Genomic DNA, 12965 nt, shown 5'->3' on the forward strand with positions numbered 1-12965 from the left:
CTTTGATTAGCCTCCATATGATATCAATTCCTGGTGCGTTTGAAGTGAGGCAGCTCGGGAGAGAGCGATAAGGAGGGAGGGGCCAGTGGGGGGGAAAGTGATCGCAATTAAAAATAGTAATGATTGGAAGGAGAGAAGGTGAGAGGGAGGACGAGGAAGAGAAGACTACGTTTTCATACTAAATATAGTCACGAAAGCCGACGGACGATAGGAAAGAGGAAGAAAGTAGCAGGAGACTGAGATGGAAGGGAATCAGAGGAAGAGGAGGACTTCAGCTTCACCTTGAAATGCACTTTCGTTGGCTCGGCTTCACTCGGCCACTTTCTTTGCTTTTATTTGAACCTGTTTCCCTGTCGCAGTCGCCGTGATGCTGCCACCGCCGCTCGGTCCTTCTCTTCACCTCCGGACTGACTGATCGCTGTAAACCCCGCGTCCCCCTCCCTCGCTGTCTCCGCCTCTCCTGCCTGCCGCCGCTCTGACATCGTGAAGGAAAGCTATTGTGGCTGCAGATTTTGCGCCGGCCAGCGGAGACGCATCGAGTTTCCCTGGCACATCATCATATGTGATCTAGATCCAGCTCTGGGCCCGAGGCTGTGAATGAATGTGCCCAGCCCACAGCTGTTCCCCTCCATCACACGCTCAGACCCCCCTCTGTGCTCCCTGCACCCTCTCCTCCCCTTCCTGTGCCTGCTAATGAGCGACAGTAGGCAAATTAAAAGTATTGATTGCTACGGTCTTCACCTAAATCCCCTCCCCACCCCCCAACCCCCCTCTCGCTACCTTTTAGCAGCGTCTCTCCTTCTCTGCTGAATTAAGCATCCACCAGCCTCCTATCTTCCTGCCAGGGCTCGTCTCTCTCGCTCTCTATCTCACTCACTCACTTCACTCACTCTCCCCGTCGTCTCTTCGCAGCCACAACACCAAGACAACATCGTGGCTGGACCCAAGGCTAGCCAAGAAGGCAAAGCCGCCCGAGGAATGCAAAGAGGATGGTGAGTCTCCGTCTTCTTTTGCTTTTTACTGCTACTCTCATGTTTCTTCAAGTTAATTAGCCAAAAGCTGAAAACGCGCCTGTTGATGCGACTGATGCGATGAGTTTGAGCCGAGGGCTTAGTTTGGTGATTTTGCTGCAGCTCCGGACAGGAAGCCGTGTGATATGTGTGTTTGAAGCGACTGGAGGTTACAAAGACTCCTTTGTTTCCTGTTGAGAGAGCCGCGGTGTGTCCTTTACCCGCCCACGCACACGACAGACACGCCAGAGCGAGCGAAAGAGGGATGAATGTCAATGCCGCCCGCTCGTAGGCGCCTCCTGCTTGAGGGTGAGACCCAGAGGAGCTCTACCAGCGGAGCTATAGGCAGGGAGCTGCTGTGGTGGAGCTGGGTAGCGCCGGCCTCCCTCTCCTTCCTCTGCTGTACAGGATGTACACCCAGCACAGCAGCGGCTCTGTCATCTACAGGGAAGGAACTCGCAGGGCGCTTTATTAGGGGAGTCGAACCGAGCAGTGTGAGAAGCAGCAGCTCGGCTTTTCTCAGAGAACCCAAAAGCTTTCCTTTCCAATTATACACTCCAAACTGCAGGAAGAGACTTTGCTAAGCGGGAACGATTGCCGTTCACTTCTGGACACACATTCACAATTTCCAGGCACCTTATTATTGCAGTAATTATGATCCCTCGCAGTCGTTTCCTGTGACGCGGACTTTTGTGGATTTTGACATTTCAGCAGCTGTTGAATAGACCGGATTAGCTTTGGCTCCCTTATAAGGGACATGAAAGTGAGTATACCCAAGATTATTTACTACATGAGTAGTAAATATACCCAAGACCATGGCTGCTGAGACTGTATCCACTAAATACTGTACAGGTGTGTGGCAGCAGGAAGTCCTGAGAGCTGAGCCAAGATAGAGTGTGTGTGTGTGTGTGTGTGTGTGTGTGTGTGTGTGTGTGTGTGTGTGTGTGTGTGTGTGTGTGTGTGTGTGTGTGTGTGTGTGTGTGTGTGTGTGTGTGTGTGTGTGTGTGCCTCAGCCGTGCTCTCATAAGCGCTAACAGGATCGCCGGGTGGAGATCGGTGCGTGGGGCTCGTGGTGCGTTCCGTCTCCGCTCCCTCTCATCTTCAGAGTCAGACGCAACCCATGCAGCCAGATTTAGTCAGCGCGCACGTTGAGTTTAGTGTTTGCTCGGGCGTCTGCTGCAGTCGACATCACAGGCGTTACATAAGCGGCTGCCTCCATCCTTCGTGGCGTCCTGGTCCCTCCTCCCTCCTGTCTGCTTTTTGTTTTGGTAGACGACTAGAACTAGGACAGGCTCTTTGCAGAACCTCGCTGTTTGCTTTAATCCCCCCCACACACACACACAGACACACACACTCTCACCCTTGTAATTTCTTTCCTCTTGCTCTGCCAAATATTTGTTGGCTGGATGAAACGAAAGCCGAGCGAGTCCTGCTGCTGTCTCGCTCGATTCTTTACTCATCCGTCCCGTTTCCTCACCTCAGGTGTGCCGACGCAGGTGACAAGCGAATTAAAAGCGCACGGAAGTGTTGAGCTGCTGTTTGTCACTATTTCAGCATGTTTCGTCAGATGATGGTGTGTCCCACCCCAAGAAGCGGAGCTCATGCTCCCGACTCGCCGTGTATGACTGTAGACACAAAGTGGAGACGTAACTTGATTATTCTCAGGTTTGGGGGATTTAAATCCTGTTAGAGGGCTGCTTTCCTGTTTAAACTCCTAGCACACAGCCTTCGTGTGAATACAGAAAGCTGCAAACTGGGAAATAATTACAGTCGGGTCGTGTGAGGAGACACAAGTTGGCAATTTGAGAAGGAAGTGGAGTTTCAAATGGAGATGGGAACAATTGGAGGTTCGAACCAGCGACTCTGTGATGCTGCGGCACGAAGCCCGCGAACGCGGACGTCGTGGTTTCCGTGTGACTCGGCTCCTGAGGCGGACGCGGTGGGTCCAGTCCTGCAGGTGAGTTATTACAGACGGAGAGGCGCGGCGCCCTCCTTCACCTTGAGACTCCTGCAGCAGTTGGCAGGGTGTAGCTGTCTGCGGCGTGATTGATGGGTGTGTGCCGAGAACATCCCCAGCAGAGCACGCCTGAGGCCTGGAGATTGGAAGGCGGATTTAACAGACACTGCGTGTGTGTGTGTGTGTGTGTGTGTGTGTGTGTGTGTGTGTGTGTGTGTGTGTGTGTGTGTGTGTGTGTGTGTGTGTGTGTGTGTGTCTGTGTGTGTGTGTGTGTGTGTGTGTGCATACCAAATTAGCTGTCAGCGAGTGGGTATATCAGCCACAATGTATTTTTTAGCTGCGTGGAGTCAGCTGACAGACTAAGTAGAGCTGGGGAATAAATCACACTGGCAATAATACTGTGATTTTTATCAGCGGCTTTATTGTGGCTTTAGCGGCGGCGCGCGACACGTCTGGCGATGTTTAATATTTTGCGTGTCATCAACAATCTGAGGAAGCGGATCGTGTCACGGCACTTATTGTTGTCGCAGCCGCCAAAGAGCACGCGCTCCTGCAAACGTTGGCTTGTTAACGTGGGAGCTGACGTTGACGCCGTCTCACATTCGGACTCCAGCTGCCAGAGGGGTTTGCTTTGGGACTGAAACGCAGCTTTGTTTCTGGGTGAATGACGTTGGCTGTGAAGCCGTAGCACCAGCGCTGTCCTGCCAGCAGGCGAGGAGGCAGGTCACAGCGAATCACTTATTTACTCACTTCTGCTACTTCATTCTTTGCCTGTTTGGATTCAAACTGGGGGCGATGAATTTCGATATATGAAGCTACTTCATAGAATTACTCCTCTTACATCTAACAAGGGCCTCGGTTGCATCGAGGCCTGTGTTTGTGTGTAGCCGTGTTTTCCGAGATGGAAACAGAATGAACCAGAGCTTTGAGGACAAAAGAGGAGCGGAGACGAGCCGGGTCGCGCTGCAACGCCCTGATAAGCTACACGCTGCTTTTTCAAACGAAGACCAGTGGGACTCGGAGGACGAGGGTTGTTCCACGCAGCACAGGTGCAGTGAACAGGAGGAACAGGAGCTCGCTGAAATGGAGCAAATCCACCTGAGGAATGAACTGATTTGCTGTCAAAGCCGTGGCTGTGGCTGACTTTTCCTGCCAGGCTGGAGAAGCAATGGTTTGTAAATCATCTGCTAAAAGCCTGAATTAATAATCCCATCCCAGCGGGCGGGCTTCATCGCAGCTTGAGCACCTTTAACACATTCCGTATGATTTATTGACAGCTGCAGGCCGGAGCTGGCGTGTTTCTCCGCGGGCTCCTTGGCATGTCGACGCTCTGGAGGATCCCACTGTTTGTCACTTCAAACCTGATTAGAGCCCAAACCGCAGCCGCTTCTGTGCCTGCTGCACAATCGCATCACGTCACCAAGCTCAGTAATTAGAAGATCAAATGTGACGTGGAGTAAACTGAGGTGATGTACAGGATCAGAGCCGCGCTGCTTCTTCAACTCAGTCGCTTGGATGCTGTTTGGGTTCAGTAATTCACTGGCTGCTGCAGTGTTTACGTTGGGAAATGACCTTCTTATACAGCCGTGTTTTTATTTGAGCTCATTGGTATCAACTTGTCCTCAGCGCTCCAGTTTAGTGGCTGCTTATGCAAACTGAACGTTTCCCCTGCTACAGTAATTGCTTACAACGTTTTCAAATCAGTTCGCATTGGAATCCTTTGCAGTTGAAGCTGTGCATTCATCACCGGGCTCGGTGGTGATCGTGCACCAGGGCCGTTATGGAGGAGGAAACCGGCTGTGTTGCCACGCTTGTGCTGCTGCGGACAATGGTAATAGCGGGTCACTGCAGCATCTGAGGGCTTGTGGTTCGTCCTACACCAAATGATAAAAAGCAGAATGAAAAGATCACACGCACACGCGCTGGCCTTTTTATTCCTGGAGGCCACAAGTGAGAAACTGAGATGAGAAGGAAGAGGTGCGGATGGAAATTAGAGAAGAGGAGGAAGTAAGGTGAAGCCTGGGTGGGGGGTGGGGGTGGTGTGTTGAGTGGCAGCAGAGAGAAGAAGCCAGGATGCCTCCTGCTGGCAGCGAGTGGGCCTCCACCTGTGACTGCATGGAGCAGGTGGAGGCTCCACTAGAAGTCATAAGTGTCTGACACTGACTCCAGGAAGCTTGAAGCCCAGCGGGTTCCTCGTACAGTGACACACACACACACACACAAGGAGATAGAAACAAAATGACCCCAAAAGCTTTAAGACCTGCCAATGTTCATTTCTGTTGTTTTCTGTGAGCATTTTAGTAGAACAGCTGTTAAAACATGTGGCGGCTCTGTGATGTCCTCTGTTTGTGCGTCTGTGTGAAATGTATATATGTAACACGGTGGCTGCGTGCGCAGCAGCAAAGGTGCAAACACCAAACGCTCCCTGATATTTAACGAGTGGAGACGGGGGTCACTGCTGTCGTGCCAGGAGCTTTTCCCCTGGGCCTCAACCCCCTCGCAGCTCCGTCAGATCGCCGTGTGTCTGAGGACGTGCTACTGAAAGTTTAATAATTAGTTTGGGGGGGGGGGGGGGGGGGGGGGCAGATGGCACGTGCATGAGCACTGCAGCAGCATTGTTTGATATGTGTGCTGTGTGAGGGGGACTAGAGGGATGAGAGCCTCTAAACTAGGACAGGAAGAACGTGGAGCCTGGTGTTCGCCGGCGCTGGACCCTCGTTTTATCCCCTCGCCGCTCTACGTGTCCACGCTCCTGTTGCTATTTGCTCGTTTCCTGAGCAAACAGGAAACTCGCCTTTTCTCCTTTGAACATGCGTCAGTGAGCTAGAGACGGGAAAAGAGCAGAGGGCGGCGTCGGGCTGAGTGTGACCGACGGCTGTCGAGGGTACGAAGGAGCGGCTTTGATCAGTGGCACGGAAGCAGGACGGTCCACAGACAGAGAGGACCCGCGCTGCTCCTCTGTCCCCTCCGACCCGTCGGGCCGAGTCTGCCCTTATGGCCCACAGGCTAAATGATGGCTAACAGGGGTAGTGAAGGTCCCTTCTCACGCAGCTGTGCTGTCCTCATAATTGTCTGTCATCTGGTATTTGTCTGCGTCACGGTAGGGGGTCCAGGGGAGACTCGACACCTCGAGGGTCTGTGCTCGTTTCAGTCGAAGCCGCTAAACTATGCAAAGTTCCCACATCAAAACACAATATTTACAGCGTGGAGGAGATGCAGGGCATGAATATTTCACCGCCTAAACTCCGCTACTAGATGTATCAATGTTTGCCGTTACACACAGATGCATTTGATGCACGGCTTTGAAGACTCAGTAGCCGCTTTAAATCACATCGTTATGTTTAGATCTCGCGTCTTGTCGCCATCAAATTTTTATAAAACGCTTCAGAAACCCTGCTCAGGAGAAAGCAGCCGTCCCCGGAGTTCACGCTGTTCCGACGCCACCCGCAGCCGGCTAATTACTGACAAGGAGGCTGTTAAGTAATTGTGCCAAAAAGATGTTTTTGTGCAAGATCAATATGCTGCTGCCGCTGCATCTTCACTGGATAAACAGGCTTTGTTGCTGTTCTCTTCTGCAGAGCTTCCGTACGGCTGGGAGAAAATCGATGACCCCATTTATGGGAGCTACTACGTTGAGTAAGTCGGTGCATCTTTAATATGTAATAGCTTGCTTTTGATTTCCAGCGGAGCCCGCTGGGACTGTTTTAATAATAATTATGGCTGTTTGCAGCGTCTCCTCGTCCGTGTGTCCTTTTCGTGGAGCCACGTGTCCCCTCATGTTAGGAGGTGTCACTCCTTTGACTGGATGCTCTCCACTCTGGGGCAGAGGGACAGGCCTCTATTTTTAGACAGGCGGGGGGGAGTCGTTTGGCTCGACTTTGCCCAAGAATGACACTTGACTACACACTGCCTCGTATACGGCGCTGCACTCGCCTCTCGAGATGCACTTAATGCGATGCTCTGTCATCCTGCAAACACCATGGGAGAATTTGCCAGATCTTAACATTATGTAAGCGTATAAAACTCTATCCAAGCTGTTTTTCCAATTAGCTCGCTGCTACTGGGGTGTTCACCAACAGATAAGTAAAGGATAGAGCGGTGAGAGGGAGAGGGAGCACAGAGTTGAGGGAAGAGTGTAATGATGGCCAATTATGTCACACTGGTAAATAACAGTATTTCAAGCCACTGACTCGCTTTCCTCCTGTAAACTAAATTAAGAGCAACATGGGATGTAAGCGGAAGCCGCTGTTTCCTCCCAGTGACCGATTCAGAGATTCTGATTATGAAGCCCCCGCCGGCTCTCCGCTCTGCGTCTCTGTTACATAACCCGGGGACTGGCCGTTTAATTAATCATCACAGCCGTGGCGCGGTGTGAAATCTGAGCATCTTTGTTTTTTATCCTCGTAGTCACATAAACAGAAGGACCCAGTTTGAGAACCCGGTTCTGGAGGCGAAGAGGAGAGTCCAGCAGCAGCAGCAGATGCAAAGCCAGGGTCTGTCCTCCCTGCCGCTGCCGACCATATACAGAGGTGAGCCCGGCAGTCTGTATGAACTAACAGTGTGCCCGCTATGACAGTGGCGGGTGAATTCCTGATGGGACTGAGACCAACGTCGTGACTCCGTTGCTTGTTGTGTTTCACTGATGTATTGCTCCCTGATTCCAGTGCTCACTCTCCACTAGCCTCAGCAGTAAGATGTACTGTCTGGACTGATGGAGCGGAGGTTTGTTTCCGTAGTAACGTAGTAGTCGAGCGGGGAGCCCGTCTCCGTGGTTACGCTTTGTGTACATTTCAGCGAGGCTCTCTCTCTCTCCTCCACCTCTCCCTCGCCCTCTCTTTCCCTCCCAGTGGAGGATGCCAGCCCCTGTGCCACCCTCCCCAGACCCCACCTCGCCCAGGTCGGCCCGGTGCCCGAGCGCTGCCACAGCCTCGGCGACCTGTCCCACTCGCCGTCTCTGGGCCGCCGGACCGCCGCGTACGCCACGTCCTCATCCGCCGGCGTCTCCCCGCTGCGACGCGTTCTCACGCGGCGGATGAATATGTGCCCCAACAACCAGCAGCAGCGGCAGCAGCAGCCACTTCACACCCCCGTCTACACTGTGGTGCTAGAGCAGCCTGTCTGTAGCCCCCTCTCCCTGTGGCACTTTGTCAGTAAGTAGGCCAACAGAGAAGCAAAAGAGGCCGACTGCTGCTCTCATGGCTGCCTGCGCCCGTTTGACTCTGTGAGGCATGCTAGCTCACAAGCAAGCTTTCTCCTCGCGGCAGCTAAAGGATTTGTGTGACGAGCGTGTACCATAACGTGTCTCATTGCCTTGCGTAAGCAGGCAGAGAATGTAATCGCTTAGTCTCTATCTGGACCAGTGGCGCCAAACAAAGGATGTAAACTAGCTCCCTAACCACGTCTCCTCTCCGAGGTGAAACGATGGGAGGCCTGCTTAAGTGTGACTAAGCTTGTTGGCTGAGATCCTCCCGTTCCCACACAAGGTGCTCCTCCTCCCAGCTCCCCTTCCTGCAGAAACCTCCCACTTCCTCCCCAGCATCTCCTCTTGGAGCTGATCCTGACTGACAGCATGTCATATGCAGAGTTCTTGCTGGACTGAAGACTTGCCCCCCTGCTGCCCGTAACATCCCAGCATGAGTGGAGAAGACGTCAGACTAGTTCAGCACGGACCTCTGCACGGGAGGCAGGAACCGCAGCCCCCCCTCTCGCAGTCCTACGACCCTGAGCATTGCCCTGCATCAGCTTTAGGGTCCTCTCTTCCTTTCCCACTAAGCTTATGAAGTTGTTTGCGTTGCTTGGCTCATTTGTCGATGCGTCCTCCGCAGAAAAGCCGCTGTTCACGCGCGACCCCACGCAGCTAAAAGGCAGCTTCCTGTCCACGTCGCTGCAGAAGAGCAACATGGGCTTCGGCTTCACCATCATCGGCGGCGACGAGCCCGACGAGTTCCTGCAGGTCAAGAGCGTCATCCCCGACGGACCCGCAGCAGCTGACGGGAAGATGGCCACAGGTGAGCCTCCATCATACCCATTCTGCACCCAGCCATAAATCTAAAGAAGTGAGGTTAAGTGTCTCTCAACCTCAGGCTTACACATCAGCAAAGTTGCTTATTCTGTCACACGCGTGCATCACCTGCAGGGATACGTTGTTTCATTAATCATAGAAGGGAACTCGTGAGCACGGGCTCCTGGCTGCAGAAACGACGGCACCCGTGTACACGCCGGGAGACAGAGCAGCTTTGATAAAGATCAAGAGAACAGAAGTAGCAGGATTGTTGTGCACTCGGCCTCTGGAGCACCCACGGCTTATTGTAGGTGTTAATCTCTCCTTGGCTGAGTTTCCTTCTGAACAGTGGGTCAAAATATTTTAATAGATGTGTAAAACAGGCGCCTTGGTGACTAATAAGGCTTGTCCTCCACCAGCACTTCCTCATCTTCATTGAGCACCGCGGGGCGGCTCTGCAGAACGGCGTCCGGACGCCACAGCGCATGCTGAGAAAAGCCTCAACACTTTGTCCAAACAAACACACAGTTTGAAACGTTACCGGCCTCGATGAATGTCCCGACGACGGCCGCCGAGGCCAAGTCCCGGTTCCGCCTGAGTCCCATTCAAAAAGCATTAACTTCTCATTACAAACACACGCCAGCGGATTTCTACCTGACGGTAGAAATACGCAGTTGCATATTTGTGGCCATTTAATAAACACACTGTTGTAATTGAAGCTAATAAGATTTCAGGGCGAGATGGAGGCTTTGATGTGAGCCATGCAGGCGTTGATTGACAGATCTCACTGCCGTCCTATTAGTTTCTTAATGAAGCCACAGTGGCGCCTGCTGAGGCTCCAGCGTGCTCTCGTCTTCTCAGCGGGGCCACGCACACCTCCGTTATGTCGACAGTCTCTTGAACTCAGCGTAAGCTGGAGATGAATGAGGGAGCAGCAGGGGGCAGCGAGGCCAGTGATTCCATTTAAAGGAAACGTGGTTGGTACAGTGGCAGGTGGAGAGAGAGAGGGAGCTGCTTGTGTGGCCGTTTCAAGCTTTGGTTTCATTTACTTATTATTTGTCTAATATTATTGCCCTCACCCTCTCAGGTCGTGTCATTTGTCCGTTCCTATCGGAGTCTGACACTGATGCTCAAGGCAAAGTAACCCAAATAAATTACAAAGCCTGGAGCCGTCGGAGCGTTAAAAAACGTTTACGCTGTGAGAAAGAACATTTCAATGATGCCCGAACCTCCATTTACCTCAGCTGCCGTCATTCAGGGGGTCAGCAGCTCGGGTCAGTCCAGAAATCAATATGAATTGCCTCGTTGTTTTAGACGAGATGTGTCATTGACCCAGACGCTGCTGCTCACGCACTGAGAGAATTAGACGGCTGGTTGAGGTGAGGGCCGGGCGCTGACGCACATGAATCACAGAGGATCTCTGGGCGGCACGTCCTCCGCCTCTCGCTAAAGAGCAGTAATTGTCTTCATTGTCAACGCAGGTGGTTCTGTTTGTCAGACGTTAATGTGTCCTGCGCCTCGCGTGTACTCATTCACACACCCAGCGCCGCTGCGGGAGCGTTTAGTTGCCGAATAGGTTTTATCTGCGGCGCCGAGCGTTGCAGGGAGCAAATAAAAGCTGTGGAGTCCATAAAAGGCGAAGGTTTGAGCGCGTGTCCTCTGCACTGTGTCACTCCTGACAGCCAGATAAGACCTTATCTGCATGTTGTGTGTCTGCGCCGGAGCCGATGCACATCTGGAAAGCGGCGGGAGCAGAAAGCTGTGCTGCACTTCCTCTCAGCTTCTCAGCCATGTTCCTGTAGAGCTCGGTGAATAGGATTGTTTGGCGGTTCTACAGTAGAACCGGTCCAAATACCTTTGCTCCCTGCCCCTCCCGTCCTCCTTCCTTTTGAGCTCTCACATTTCTCACGTTCTGCTTCTTCCAGGTGACGTCATCGTCTACATCAACGAGATGTGCGTCCTGGGCACGACTCACGCCGACGTGGTCAAACTCTTCCAGTCGGTGCCCATCGGCCAGAGCGTGACCCTGGTGCTGTGCCGCGGCTACCCGCTGCCCTACGACCCGGAGGAGGCGGCCAATGCCAACAGCACCACCACCACCATCCTGTCGCCGCTGGGCATCATGGAGCAGCGGCCCATCATGGTGAACGGCCGCTCGGGCTACGACAACTACCTGGACTATCTGTCGCGCAGCGCCCGCTTCGTCAGCGACGCCGGCCACGACCCGGTCGGCGCCCAGCAGCAGCTGATCCCGCCTCACCCGGGCGACACCCACTTAGACGGCTCGCTTCCCTCCGGCACCACGCCCCCCGACAGCGTCTCCATGGCGTCGTCGGGGGCGACCCAGGGCGAGCTGCTGACGTTGACCATGGTGAAGGGCGCGGACGGCTTTGGGTTCACGATCGCGGACAGCGCCACGGGCCAGCGGGTCAAACAGGTGCTGGAGCCTCTGGGCTGCCCGGGCCTGTGCGAGGGGGACCTGATAGTGGAGATTAACAAGCAGCCTGTGCAGGGATTCACGCACACGCAGGTGGTGGAGCAGCTCAAGGAGTGCGCCGTCGGAGCCGAGACCAGCCTGGTGATCCAGAGAGGGGGGACAGGTAAGACCAGAACCGCTCCAGCCTCTCTCCCTCCAGCTGCATGTCTGTGTGTGTGTCTGCTCCGGTCCGAAGGAGCAGAGAGCTGCCGAAAAGCGTCTCAGATCAACCTGGATGTGACTTCTCTGAGTCACAGTAAAAGCCACAAAATGAAAGCGTGTCAAGAGCAGCGCTGAACGGGTCCGCTCAAAAGTTAAAGTGCTCTCTAGTCTGTGTTTTCAGGACGTTCTGTGGGGCGTCTGCTCGGTTGCCGTGTAAAGCTGTCCACATTTGTGTTCCCTAAAAGCATGAAACCATCGATTGACATGAAGAAATGGAAGCGAGTGACTGCTCGCGTTCTGGGAACGCCAACAGTGACTCAGCAGCAGCTCTTTGTCAGCCGTGCGGCTGGGAGCCGCCTCTGAAGCCGCGCTGCTGAAGGACTCCTCCTTTAATTCGCCTTGATTCGTCCCGCGAGCGCCGGCTCGTCGCGAGCGCCGGCCGTGATGGGAGCCGGCTCTGATGTAGCGCCTGTGTGGAATCAGCCGGTAGATCTGAGTTCTGCCGGTGTCTGTTCTGTAATGTCACACGCCGATCGTAATGCCAGGAGCCTTCTGCCGCTGAGACGCTGAGACCGGCCCACAAAGGTCAGCGGCGTCCTCTGAATGTGTAATTAAACAGACAGGAGGCGGGAGAAGGAGATGGAGACGTTATGAATCTAGACTGGGAGTTGAATCCATCTCTAAAATATCATCTGTCACCTTAGAAACACACACACACACACACACACACACACACACACACACACACACACACACATCGGGGGCGGGGTCAAAAGTTTTGTGCCACCATCTCAGAAGTCTTCAATCTGTCAACGCTCTCCCGACTCACGGCGCCCTCTGCCATCTGCACGGGAAGCGAGCGGCGAAGTGCTCCCGCCATCTGTCCGGGTCCTTCAGTCGCCGCGGAGCTTCAGAAGGTCGAAGCGAGCGAGCGCTGCCGTCTAAAGCGCGGCCCGTGGAGGAAACCCGAGCCTTATTTACATGCTAGGCTTCATCTCATTATTCCGGGCCTGGATGCGGCGACGCGCCGGAGGCCGTGACGGGACGTGACGAGCAGCGGCGTTGGAAGGAAGCCTGGGTGCGAGGTTGGCTTCAGGTTCAGTCGCAACGCGGCCGATCCTGGAAAACGTCCCCAGAGCGTTTGAGGGGCTGAACCAGAAAAACGCTGTCAGACTTAAGCTCATTACGATCAGAGTGTTCAGAGCCTCCTGGGAGGAAACAGTCGTAACAGAGATTTTTATTTCTTCGTGATGAAGAAAAGCCCAGAAATGAGGCCGAGGTGGAGCTTTTGTGTCCAACTAACAATCTGTTGAGTCAGCATATTTGACCTTCACCTCTCTGCCGACTCACCTGCTGAAC

The 12965-nt window shown here is 53.7% G+C and overlaps 1 protein-coding gene across 9 annotated transcripts in view; it reads left to right on the forward strand.

Annotated features, from left to right (window-relative positions):
• magi2a (membrane associated guanylate kinase, WW and PDZ domain containing 2a) overlaps positions 1 to 12965 on the forward strand; it is an 86273-nt gene that overhangs the window by 57973 nt on the left and 15335 nt on the right. For all 9 annotated transcript variants that reach the window (XM_029163876.3, XM_029163877.3, XM_029163883.3 and 6 more), the window contains 5 exons: positions 913 to 992; positions 6546 to 6603; positions 7375 to 7496; positions 8793 to 8975; positions 10894 to 11568. In XM_029163876.3, coding sequence (XP_029019709.1) covers positions 913 to 992; positions 6546 to 6603; positions 7375 to 7496; positions 8793 to 8975; positions 10894 to 11568 — 1118 coding nt within the window. The remainder of the gene's footprint in view (positions 1 to 912; positions 993 to 6545; positions 6604 to 7374; positions 7497 to 8792; positions 8976 to 10893; positions 11569 to 12965) is intronic.

The sequence above is a fragment of the Betta splendens genome, chromosome 9 (assembly GCF_900634795.4).
Source record: "Betta splendens chromosome 9, fBetSpl5.4, whole genome shotgun sequence".
In the NCBI taxonomy this organism is placed as follows: Eukaryota; Metazoa; Chordata; class Actinopteri; order Anabantiformes; family Osphronemidae; genus Betta; species Betta splendens.